The 13,605-nt window shown below is 40.5% G+C and overlaps 1 protein-coding gene across 18 annotated transcripts in view; it reads left to right on the top strand.

The window, feature by feature from the left end:
• The first annotated feature begins 258 nt into the window (after positions 1–258).
• kcnt1b (potassium sodium-activated channel subfamily T member 1b) overlaps positions 259–13,605 on the top strand; it is a 49,066-nt gene continuing 35,719 nt past the window's right edge. For 14 of the 18 annotated variants that reach the window (XM_081714004.1, XM_081714009.1, XM_081714005.1 and 11 more), the window contains exons 1-3: positions 259–730; positions 2,161–2,206; positions 2,660–2,815. In XM_081714004.1, coding sequence (XP_081570130.1) covers positions 700–730; positions 2,161–2,206; positions 2,660–2,815 — 233 coding nt within the window. In that variant the 5' untranslated portion in view covers positions 259–699. Of the gene's footprint in view, positions 731–2,160; positions 2,207–2,659; positions 2,816–12,261; positions 12,630–13,605 lie in introns of those variants that run through there. The other 4 variants (XM_081714008.1, XM_035530196.2, XM_081714013.1 and 1 more) reach the window with 2 other exon arrangements.

Raw genomic sequence — 13,605 nt, forward strand, 5'->3', positions numbered from 1 at the left:
ATCCTGAAAATGCATCAGAGATACAGTAGAATTTTAAAATTAAATTCTAACCTTTAAGGATTTCTTATTGATAGGATTTCTGGAGCACCATTGAGCCCACGCTTTCTGTAAGGTCAGGCGCAAGGTACTGAACGTCTTAAGGTGATCCAGGAGATGGCGCTCTAGGGTTTGAGTGAGAGCTCCGGGCTTCGAGGACGAGGACTGGGCTCTACCTCACTCATACAGAGGTGACAGCGCAGAGACAACGCTAAAAGACCATCTTGTTTTGCGCCGTCACAGTCATTTCATTTTATGTTACAGACGCGCGTTTTTTTCTAAAGAATGACATATCTTCGACAACACTTGAGGTATTACACGCTCGTGATAATTTTCAAAACGCGCACTTCTTCCAGATTAAATAAAATTAAGCAAAAACATATATTTTAATGTTCTTAATTAATAGCGGCGTGCAATCGTATTCTGGATGCACAGTACACTCATAGCTTGGAGAAAAATAAAAAAGATGCTGAACATATTACACCAAGCGGTTGGCTTCTCTAGGGTCTCCAGCCTGGGCAACCCAGCCCTTTAATGCAACTGTTCATGGAATACGGAGCTACCAAGAGGACGTTACCACCAAAGTCCTCGGCGGACTGCTTGGCCGCGAGCGTATGTGAAAGATGAGTGGCGCTTGGTTCGCCAGCAGGACGCTTCTTTACAATGATGGGACCGCGCACTCAGTCACAGCCAGGTAGGGCATCATATGCTTGCACATCAGTAGAGTAGCAGGGGCAGTATTTATTTTACGGTAAACAAGACAACGTGTCAATTGTAAAGAAATATTAGAAATGTTAAACAGTTAAATGTATTTGCCCATTTAAAAGTCATAGCATAACAGCGTAAAATAACGCTCATTTAAGTATATATCTATCAAGTGTATCTTTTGAATTTTCGTTTAATAGACTATACAATGGTAAAAATATTTTAAAAATTTAATCAGGGTTTGTTAATAGACAAAAGTATAATATTTTCATTATGTGTCCGTGTATAACAACAGATTGTGCACGTTATAGATTTAGAAGACGAAATCGTCTATGAATGGACTGTCAGCTCATTATGAATATTGGATCATATTTGTTTAGCACTGGGGGCATTAGGGATTTCCAGGAAACGATTATGAGATCAGAATTTAATTTTGATTATATGATTTTGGACTTAACTCTACTTTTTTATTTCATTCTAAAGATTTCCCTCACAATTTCTCCATTCTTTTTAATTACTAAGGGACATTGCAAAATAATTACTGGTTTAAAGTTCAAAAATATGTTTATTTTGTTGACATGCAAATGTCATGCTATGTGATGTATGTGCTATGTCAGACTTTCTACATTCATGGCACATGTTCACGTTTCCTCCTTCATGTCGGTGTTGTTCGCAGATTTCCTTTATGGATGACTCTTCATTCACATGCCTTTTTTTCTTGCCATTGTCTGTGTCTAGCTTCAGAGCAAAAACAATCCATGCAGTGCTCTCAGCAACACACTGCACTTTTTCGACTCCTTTGCCATTAACTCCTCCCTGATTCATAGCTCTGTGCAGTTCATACACATTCACACACCTGAGGAGACTTATCAGAGAACATGATGAGAACATTTTAGATTACACAGGTCAGCTACAGTGTCACGGCGTGGCAAAATAACATGGCAACATGGCAGTCTGGCTTCCAGATTTCAGCTTTTTGGGCTTAAAGTATGGTTTAGGTTAGTTTCCTGTAAATGGCCGATTAAACAGGCTTTAAGAAAAGACCTATGATTATCAGACAGACAGGTGGTCCTTAAAAGTGTTTCTAAAGAAACACCGTACAAGAAAGAACCAGACATCCCACATGGGTGTACTTGCAGGAGACACCCAGGTTTCTATTTGAATAAGGAGATTAGGACATGTCACCCACTGCTCTTCCAACACAGTTCCACTTGAGGGATGAAAATGGACTTGTGACCTGATACCTTGAGCAGCCACATGAGAAGCCAGGTCCTTGATGAATCGCTGCTCCAATCTTACATCAAAACACGACATTATTCATTCACAAACGTAGCGGTTAACCTGCATGAACTGTATTTTCGTAGAAAGGCACGCTGATGCTAATGCTAACCATTCTGCTTTCTTCCCACTGTGGCCCAGAGGTGAGCATGATCCCACCACGTCGCTCCTCCACTCCTGGTGACAGGTACGCTCAAGTATCTTATGCTTGCGCCGGTGTGATGTTTTTTTTCCCTCCATATCCTGACCGTTTTTCTCCATGTTCTATTGTTCATGGAAGCAGAGGCATGGCTATTTCATCCAACTGTTTATAGATCCCATGTCGACATCTGTGCTTTAGTGAATGCATTTCTGAGTGTGCGCTTTTCCAATACCTTCCTTAATGAAGCTGTCACACAACACAATGGCAGGGAACATGGATGAGTAGCCGGTTTGGTGTGAATGCCGTGCCTCATATATGTCACTGTCAGCCATTACCCATTGTTGAGCTGGAACGCAGAGACCCAATGTTCATGCTGTTTGTGCACAATTTCTGATTGGTCTCTCCTGCCTGTGAATGCGCCCCAAAAGCTGAGGCTCTAGAATTGCGAAGAGTGCTCATGCATATTCGTCTGTTTTCCGCACGGTTTGACCCCCTCAGGCTATCTGTGGAGACGGCCCAGAAGAACAGTGGGGTTATACTGGACAGCTCAGCACTGAGGATGGCTGACGTGGACTCCGAGGTGCCACCCTTACCCCCGCGCTACCGCTTCCGAGACCTACTGCTGGGAGATCAGTCGTTCCAGAATGATGACAGGTAAAGAGGTGTAAGGCTTTCCTGTTCTGCTCGGGGATTTTGCTGAAGTCAGCGTTTCATGGTTCAAGCATGCCTAGAAAACTTCATACTGTCACATAGCTGACAGATGTCTTCTGCACATAACACTACTTCTCTTTAGGATGACACTACTTGTGACACACTTGTAAGCTTTTTGTTATATTTTTTGGCTTTGTCAAACTTGTTGGTGGTGCCACTCATCCAAACATGCTGAGTACAAGAATCACAAAAGGCTCCCTTAAAGTTTTCATCATAGGACATGAAAAAAGGTATCAAAATTGAGGGGGTACTTAAGCCACTGTTTACAACAAAAGCAATGTTCTCTGAAGATCTGGAAAATGGGCTCTTGTGGATCTGATTACTAACGAAATAAAGGAACTTCTCCAAACAGGAAGTAGTTTGTGCCAAAAGCAATGTCCTTACACACATATAGTGGTTTATTTTCACTATATATTTCCACTATATATTTCCAGATTCCAGTGTCCTCATACGAGAACTTGGGGTCTTATGAAGTTAAATGGAATCTGTCTTTTAATGCGATTTTAGTGCCTGCATTCCTAATAGCGGCAATGCTTCCCACAGTGTGTGACATGACCATCGTGCAGACTGAGGGAGCTGTCTCCTGCCCTGGTACTGAAATGTGTGTTTGTGTTAGAGAGGGAGGGTGCAGGCGGAAGAGGTTGAAAGGCAGTAAAGCTGAATAGAATAGCATTCATATGTACCGCTAGTGACTTTCCTAAATGACTCAATTCTTTGTGCTGGATTCAAGGCCATAGCATTCTGTCAGTGCTGGAGGAACTAAAGCCTCCTTTTCTTTTTTAGTTAAATGCCTCATAGCTGTTGCATAGGATTACTTCGAAAAACAATGAATTCCAACTAACATTTGGGGCTTGCTATGAAAGGGATTTGCTGTGTTTTGCTCTGAAAGCTCTGTCACCTCTCGACTTTCATAAACTTTAAATTGGATTACAAATGCCTTCGTTAATGTAAATTTAGATGGTTGCTGTCACATAGCTTTGAAATCCCTTGGAAATATAAGCTGGGGAATCTTTGACTATTGTAACATATAATGATGTTCCTTTTTTCTGTTTCAGTACCGCTGTTATTATCCTTCTTACAATATAAAACTACAATTTTATAAAAATTTACAATATCAGAATATTCCTGCTTTAGATCGAATTTTAACATCCACACCAAGTCGCTCTGTTAGTTGGGTATTTGCCTTCATACTAAACAACTATGTGAACTGAGAACAAATATTAAACTACTTGAGATTTCATGCTGGTAAGGACAAAACATTCAAACACAGAAGCTTATGTCGGTGCCTCCATAATCAACCAGTGCCACAGTTACCCACAATATATGCTTCACTGTCAAATATGGGCTTATATAGAGTGTACGTTGTTAAGGTATTTATGAGTCCTTCTCCTTACCACTAAATCAGTGTGGTTGAAGGTGGGTAGAAATAGCACGGATCCTCCACTACTGTGTATGTCACGTGGCCGCATTCAAGAAGAGGATGTTTCAGTTAGCAGATTTTAAATGGAACCTATGGTTATATCCGCTATGGCGCATAAATAAGGTGCTCTGTCTTAGTCTGGCTGATATGGCCTAGAAAGTGAAGGTTAGGTTTTCTCTCTAGAGATATGGGCCACTTTAAATCTGTGCACAGGCAGGAATCTATCTGAGAGAGGCGAAGGGAGATCTCAAATTAAATGTAAAATTGCTGTACACTCATGTTGCAAATTCACTGGAATATGACATGCAAGAACATTTTTAGAGTAATCGCCTTGAGGAATGTGGAGTCAGAGTGAACAAAATTATGTTTGTATAATGATGCATAAATGCCTGTGTGTGTGTGTGTGTGTGTGTGTGTGTGTGTGTGTGTGTGTGTGTGTAAGCAAGAGGAGGCTGGATGTAAGGGTGGACTTGCTTTACCAAGAAACAGGGTCAAAACAAACAGGTTGGACAAATGCAAAGTTATAGTATGCAGATACATACACTAAAACAGAAAATGGGTTGGTGAGGTCTCATCAGGCATAATCAGGAACACTGAATGGGGAAAATCAAGGAATCAGGAACATAACTAGGTATTTCTAATAAACCACAAGCAAGACAGGCAATGACAAAGACCAGATGCGACATAGGTTGTGACGACATAGGTAACAACACACATATGATATCAAGGGGGAAGTACTGGGGTGGAGTTGAACAGACTACCAGTCAGGAAAGGACTAGTTGTGTGTATGCAGACATCAATAGTTCATTAGGTGGTGTGATTAAGGTTGGTCATTATTTTCTTAGTTTATGAAGAGATATTTAACGATTGTAATGGTAATATTTGACTAAGACCTTCCTCAGTCAGGTTCCTAACATCAGAAATATTCATGTGATGATATGTGTGCTTATTTTGCACTAATACCCATAATCACACAAAAGTGGAAACTAAATTAGATATGAGCTGAATATAATTTGAATGGACGTTTGAACTAGGCTGATACTTAATAGTTCTTTTATTCTCATTCGATCTATTTTATGAAGATCACATGAGTCATTTTTTAAAGTTTTTGGAGTGCAGAGTTTAGAGGCTCCATCTTTCTCTGCTTTGAGTGGGTGTACAGAGAGGGAATCTCCAAATGTTACTGCCATTATGCCAAAGGGTGTGTTTGTGTGTGTGTGTGTGTGTGTGTGTGTGTGTATGTGTGAGAGTTAAAGAGGTGAGAGATGCCTGACTTTATGTATTCACGGGGGGGGGGGGGGGGGGGGCTGTGGTGTCAGTGCAGTTTGTGCACTGTGATTATCTCCAAGGACATGAAGTTCGAGGTCTTTCTGTCTCTCTTGCGATATCTTGCTCTCTCTTGTTCTCACTCCATTTATATAAGGTTTGTGTGTTTGTGTGTGCCTCTGTGCTCTGTGCTCTGTGTGTGTGTGTGTGTGTCTGCATGTGAACGTATGTGTAGGTATGTGTGTTTATGTGTGTGTGTGTGTGTGTGTGTGTGTGTGTGTGTGTGTGTTTGTGTGTGCCTCTGTGCTCTGTGCTCTGTGTGTGTGTGTGTGTGTGTGTCTGCATGTGAACGTATGTGTAGGTATGTGTGTTTATGTGTGTGTGTGTGTGTGTGTGTGTGTGTGTGTTTGTGTGTGGGAGTTGGAGAGCCACACAGCTGATGAGTGGAAAGGGGAAATTGCTCATGAAACACAATCCATTACATGAGTAGCTTTTTGAGGTTTATACATTATTTAAAAGTCAGTGGGACATTATTCCACCAAATCCTGTAAATCTCTTTTTACCATAAAAGTATTCATATTTAACCTGTGCACAAGATTTGAAACCCACCAGACTTATGGCAGAAATTCCATGGCAAAGACAAAAGCTAAATGGATTTTGTTTGTATTTGGGCCATTCTGTCTTAATAAGGTTAACGTTAACGGTTATGAGTTACAGTTTACAGTAAGGTTAGAGTTACCAGACTGAAATAATTAGTTTACTTATCAAAGGAGTGTGTTTTGTGCGTGTCACACTTATGAAATACTTATAGGAAATTGTAAAACAATTTTAATAATAAAATAGCTCAAATATGGCATATTAAAATTTTATACTTTGGAGAAACTGAAAATATAAAGAATCCAATAACTGAACCCAGAAGCTGCAGAAGCGCCAACTATGTGAATTAATGGCTGATGGTGGTGGAGAACATATGTGATTGTGTGGAGACACTAGATAGATTGCTGCACCCAGCCCTCCTGCACATTCTCCTGCACATTCGAACATGACCCTAATAGAATACTGCGAGCAGCAGGACTGTGCTCTGTGTGCTTGAACCATGCCATAGCCTCAAAGAAGCAGAAAAATCAATTGGATAATCATGTCAGTCTTGTCATTTTTAAGGCTCGCTCCTGGTGTTTGTTCTCGTTATCTGTGCTTGCATTTGTCTAGAGTCACTTGTCCCTGAAAGCAGTGAACCTTTTTCAGAGTTATGACCGGTGAAAGTCACATTCTTAATCATGGCCATATTTGTTCGCTCCTGTTATACAAATGTACGCATGTCATGAGGTGTTTAGATCTCCTGCACGCGTGAACTGAGAGGTGTTTCGATCTCATCTCCTGCATGCATGAGCTGAGAGGTGTTTAGGTCTCATCTCCTACATGCATGAGCTGAGAGCTGTTTAGGTCTCATCTCCTGCATGCGTGAGTTGAGAGGTGTTTCGATCTCATCTCCTGCCTCCGTGAACCGGGAGGCATTTAGATCTCATCTCCTGCTTGCGTGAACCGGGAGGCATTTAGATCTCCTCTCTTGCCTGCCTGAGCCGGGAGGTGTTTAATGAGCCTGTCTGAATGCATGTGATTGCTGATGGGGGCTGAGTGGTCTGTTCACTGTGCTGGGGCACTTTCGGCCGCTCGTCATCCACTGCAGTCTAGACTAAAGGCCAGATTAGTCACTGATGTACTGTACAGTGAGTGGGTGAGTGGAGATGCCTGCTGTCAGAGCAAAAAAAAGGAAAAATGAAAGAAAATCCATCTGCTGCAGACGCACTGGCTATGGCAAGATTGTGTAACATGGATTTAAATGAATCCATCGGTGCTGATCCCAGCTCTTCCCAGGATCCATCCCAGGCTGTCTTACCTCAGACCAGTCTTAATTATCTTTGGGCAGTGTCGGAAGATTTTAAAACTGACCAAGGTTTGGATATGCTTGGATATGCCCTTTTCACCACAGCTGGCTTAGAACTGTCTCACTTTAACTTGCTGTAATGAAATGGAATGTAAAGAATGTAATCTTACCCCTTTAAAACCTTCAGCAGCATGTTTTGGGTTTTGTGCAATAGGGTTAAGTTTATTTGAATGGTGCCTTTTAATGTTATACTTTTGATGACATGTATGACTTGACAACTTACTCCACAAGAAATTTCTTTGCAAATCAGCCTTTGAGCATTGTGAATCAAGCCCTGCCTTGACAATTAAATTAGCTGACATTGTTGAAGTCCCTGCTGTCGGGTGTAATAAGCTGCTTAATGAAGGCAGAGAGAGATATTGTGTGTGTGTGTGTGTGTGTGTGTGTGTGTGTGTGTGTGTGTGTGTGTGTGTGTGTGTGTGTGTGTAAATGCGTCACAGTGCTCGGCACAGTGTGAAAAAATGGTGTCTCGGGGTTAGATGGGAGAGAGCAGAGGAGTGCAGGTGGCGATTCAGTTCTCTAATTAGACTGAACAGTATCAAAGGAAATCTTATGAAGACTCTCCCACTTTGCCCTAAATGGTGTTTGTAATACTTGTAAGTGTTTGTGGCTGAATGCATCAGGGGCTATTAGAAGTAATTGGCTGATGTGTTTGGTCCAAAAGCATTTACATATAATTTACATTTGCCTAGATTTTTTGTGGAACTGCATTTACATGATTTTCTTTTGAACACCCACATTTAATACCGTATCAGTCTGTATATAAGCAGTTTATTTCAGGTGTAATTCTCTTAAAGCACTACAACAGGTTAATCAGAAGGTGCAGAATGTATAAAATTACAGCAAAGCCCCCACCAAAGTTGAGAACTTGTGTACTGTACATCATCATGAGAATGCTAAAAACAGAGAATTATAATTCCTTTTTAAATAATCGAATTTCAGATCCATTTATGCACAAGGGACAGTCCAGATCATCAGCATACAGATCCACTCCCCAATCCCTCGCCTCATAACCATGGAAAACAAAAACTTCTTTTAGCGGAAACATCATGCGGAAATTTTAGGGCCCTCATGATAATTGCTTGACAATTCCGAGCCAAGCGATTCCATGCAAAATAATTAGCTGCAATCACACCACTGTTTTTTTGCTCTGCTTCAGCGTGTGCATCATAGTTTCTTTAAAAAACAACCTGGATCAGTGACTTTGTTTTGGGGGCCTGATCAAATCTTTGCTGTGACTTTGGTTGCAGTGAGGGAAGATTTCTGTCAACGAATAAGTGACCAAGCCATTGGCACAGATGATTTTTACTAGGTGATAATTGCACCAATTTGCTTCTTTTAAGTAAATTGTAACATTGACCACCCCCCCCCCCCCCCCCCCATAAGGGAAAAAAAATAAATGTTTGTAGTTTGTGTTGGCCAGTCTTCTTGCTTTATAGCCATCCTGCATATTAGGTTAAGCAAAAAAAATTGCATCCGGTTATTTTACCCTAATCAAGTAGCCAGTGTTTGCAGTGACTCTTAGCATGCGTGGGCAGTTGGGCCATAGACCCACTCAGTGACGGTGCTGTCCCCTGCTGTTTGATGTTTTGTAAGGGTTTCGGTGTTGCTAGGCATGCTGTAAAGAGTGAGATTTATTTAGGCATTATATCTAAGGCTTGAAAGGTTCTGACAAGGGTTCTGGCATCAGCCTGTTAAATATTTAAATCACTCTTTACTTGAGTGTCAAGTGCCGTATGCATTACATGCATTCCCTGTAGTCCCAATAAAAGGATACACTGTTTCCTTGACTTTTCATTTGCATACTAATCATGAATAATAATGCATGGTGATTTCTGTAGCAGTTTTAAGGCTTAATCTCAAGGGCAGGTGCTTATGTAAGGTAGGTAGGTAGTAGGATAGGTAGGTTATTATGGACTCCAGTTTTAGAAGTTGCTTGGGTACTCCCAGAGTAGAATGCAAATCAGAAAAGATCAGGGAAGGGTTTTCCAAAGGCTTTGTAAAACAAAGGTCATCTTGGTGGTAGAGGAAGCATTACACTGAACACACACACTCTCTCTCGCTCTCCCTCTCTCTCAAGACGATCTTAATACGATGATGATGAGTTTGGAAAACTGGACCCAGTGGTCCCAAATTGACTTAACCCCCACTGGGAATTTCAAATCAGACGCAGTGCTCGCTTACATTCGGAAGCAGCAAAGCTCTTTACACTGAAGGTTTGCGCACAGCCTGAGACGGCCACGAAAGAATGGCGCGCGAGCGCATGACAGGCGAATCGTCGCGTCTCACCGGAGCCTTTGCTGCCGGCCTCAGCAGCGCGTGCCTCAAAAGGCAGTGGCGGCCGGCGATGCGGCTGGCTGCGCTCGGTGCCGCGAGACTGTTCTAATGCGGAGCGACAGCAGCGCGCTTCCGCGGCTCTCCACTTCCATCTGCCGTTTTCAGTGGAGAAGTGAAGCGTGACTCCTGAACGAGGCAAGGGCGTTCTCACGCTTTCCTACGAGCCTGTCCACTTACGAGCAGATGTGAGAGATGCTGAGCTTGGGGTGTTTCTGCCCTTCTCTTTAGGTTTCTGGTGTGGTGCTGATATAGACTTTATTAGTATAGCATGCAGCGCACGGTTGGAGTTAAGCTTATTCAGGTTCATGTGACATTAGAAATGCTTAGATTAGTTTTATATATATATATATATATATATATATATATATATATATATATATATATATATATATATATATATATATATATATATATATATATATATATATATATATATATGTATAATCAAAGTATTTTTAATATAGATAGATAGATAGATAGATAGATAGATAGATAGATAGATAGATAGATAGATAGATAGATAGATAGATAGATGCTATTTGCAAATGTTATGATTATATGCACACTGCAAATTCTTCCTAAATTGTTCATTGTAATTATTTTTATTTTGCCTTATATTATTTCATACAGTCATTAATGCTGATGTCATTTTCATACTGACTACGGATTACAAGGAGCACAGATGTCTTTCCTTAGACCATTGTTTTCTAATCACAGCAAAAATACAAATGTTCTTTTTGACGGATATCATAAGGGGGCTTTGCAAGCGGGTTTTATCCTTAGGCGTAAATATCGTATCTGCCACTAGGGGTCACTGTGTAGTCTTTCTACTGGATCAGAGGTCTGTTCACGTTGTCGGTTACGTAACAACTACATTCACAGGAGATATTGACTGTATCATTGATACTGTTTACATCCTTGCTTACTCTCAAGTAGGCTACAGAAACATTTGAAGATGCACATCTTTTGAATGATTTTCAAGCATATCTTAACTGTACAACAAATTACAACTGGTTTATTCTCCAGTGACCTGTATTCTTTATATAGGTTTGTTGGTGCAAGTATTTTTTTTCTGTTAACATATAAAATAACTAAATAAACATCATAATCGTATAAAATAAATAAATAAACCCCACATTTCACAGTAGAAGACTTCTTTATCGTTCTGTGATGTTCGTAAAAATTATTTAGACCTACTTAGTTTAAATCTTCATCTTAGATTGAATGAGAATCCCCACTGACTATATTATAATAATATATAATGCTTAAAACTTGTATGATGAATTGCTAGGACATGGACTCTCATTATCACCCTTTGATTAGCCTAACAGAGATCGATAGCAAAATGTGGGCTGCTAGTATCCTATGTGACCTGTGTTTGTGGGGGTGCAGCAGACACCCAGTCCGGACTGTTGCCCCAATCACTAATCAGGAGGCCACTCCATAATCCCAGGTTTTGTTTCATCTTTGGAGAAAAGACCTTTCCGCCGCTTCTTAACCCATAATATGATTACAGTTACACAAAATGGATTTCACACCTGAGGTGGAGAGCCTTTAGGCTTAGCATGTACTGTGCTACAATACTATTAAACCACATGAGAAATATGTTTGAGGCTTAATTCTTGTATACAAGAAGTATAAGTAATTGTTGCAGTAACACGATCAGTTTCTTGTGCTGACTCACATGAAGCCCTCAGCTAGCTACTCTGAGTTTGATCTCGGAGCCACTGTCTCATGTACTGGCTGAGCTAATTAACTGATGTCTAATGTGAACAGTACTATAAATGATCATCCCCCGATGCATTTATCATGTTTTAAACATAGCCAATACTTTTTAAGTATTAATATCAAGCATATACACCTGCAGATAAAGTACACTTTAAAATACATTCTATGTATTTTCCTTCATTGGTAGTGTATTATTATTGTGTACTTTTTCTGCAGATGTAGTGTCTAAGACAAAACAGTATTGTTTGCTCATAATTTAATTGGCTGGAAAAAAAAACAGCTCTTAATTTTGTAACTGCTTTTAGTGAATACGCCACTGGTGCAAACAAATGCTCACCCAGGTGTCTGTTTTACAAGATAAGAACTTGTCAGGTTGTTGGGAGTTGTCGCAGACCCTTAACCATTTGCCCAAAGATGCAGGATATCAGAGTTAGAGATTAAAATTAATGTAATAAAAGTTGGCTTTGCTCACGACACCTTTATAGTGCAGTTTGTAAAATGACATTCTAATACAGACTTTGCTGCGTGTATTGATGAATATAATGTTCTAATTTATTACGCATGACAAAAGAAGAGGACAAGCCAAATTTTAAAATTGAATTAATTAAAAATTCAGAACAAATGGTTCTGAAGCTTCCCTCAGGATCGGGTCTTGCGCAGTAAGCGCCTTGCACAGACCAAATGGAGCGCTAACACAACAACCGCTTCAGTATCAACCCATGGTCTTTTCACCTCCCCCAGTCGCGCTGGGCTTCATGACTCAATAAAGGAGCGAGAAATAAGCATTGCTCTTGCCGCAAATGTGTTCACTCCTTATGTGTTGCTCATGGTAGCAAGTGTACCATGCGTGCGCGTTGACAGGTTGGATTGCAACCCCGCTATTTCTCAGCTGGCGACAACTTGGACACCGGGGGAATGGCAGGTGCCAAGCGGACAGAATCACCGTCCGAAATCGACCCTGACGTGAAGACAGAGACGAGGAAATCCACAGACCAGACTTGGCTTAATTCGGCGATGCCAGTCCAAGCGATGGGTTCAATTGGGAGCGATGCTGGCCAAAGGTACCGCAGTCCCGTTTCAACCAGCATGTGTTGGAGGACTAGCTGCAGCATCCTCCAATGCGCGCCAGGCTCCCTCAGCTCACGACATGCACCTGATTGTATAGCCTTGCCTTAAGTCCATACTCGAGGGTTTCGTTTATTAATTTAACATCACTAAAATCAGCCTTTCGCGTTCGTTATTAAAATTTTATCGCATATACAAAGCGCATGCACAAGCTGTCAGTAAATCGATTTAATTAAATACGTTGCCGTGACTAGAACGACTTTTTATGATTTTATCGATGCGTTTGTGGTGTGCATTTTTGACTATATTCTGCAAGATAATCTAAGGGCGAAAACAAAGGTGTATCGGAATATCATGTCTACTGAAATATTTTGACAGCAGTCAACAATGGTTAAATTCTGTGTTTCAAAGACGAACGTTGAACGTATTATTCCAAAAAAGGTGCTGCGGCATTTTCAATACAAGTGCACTGCACCAGTTTCGAATTTGATTGGAAAAGTCTATATTTCTTTTCTCAAGTATCCCCCGTTTACATTACAGGAGAAAACCTAATGAATAATGTAATAATGTAGCTTTAAAGTTATGACGTATATGTAAAAAAAAAAAAGCTCTTCGGGTCTGATTTCTTATTTGGCAGTCAAATAAGATGCTTGCAGACTATTAAATTGTTTCCCTAGAGAGAAAGGACACTTTAGTCTTTGCCTGTCACAGAACTCACCATCAATAATCACTTTGTGATTGATAAATAACTAATTTTATCAACTTAATTTCCCATTGCATATCACATTTCATTCGCAGTTATTGCACTATTTGGTCATGGTTTTGTAATCTCTGAAAGCATCTCTACCCAAAGTCACCAGGGGGCAATCATATGTCCTATTTTTTGAACTACTCTATCAGAAGAGTAATTTTATATATTCTTTTACATGCTGTACATAATATGTTAATTGGCTATGCAATGTAACATTTGAT

Source organism: Electrophorus electricus, chromosome 5 (assembly GCF_041902795.1).
Source record: "Electrophorus electricus isolate QZ-2024a chromosome 5, ASM4190279v1, whole genome shotgun sequence".
NCBI lineage: Eukaryota > Metazoa > Chordata > Actinopteri > Gymnotiformes > Gymnotidae > Electrophorus > Electrophorus electricus.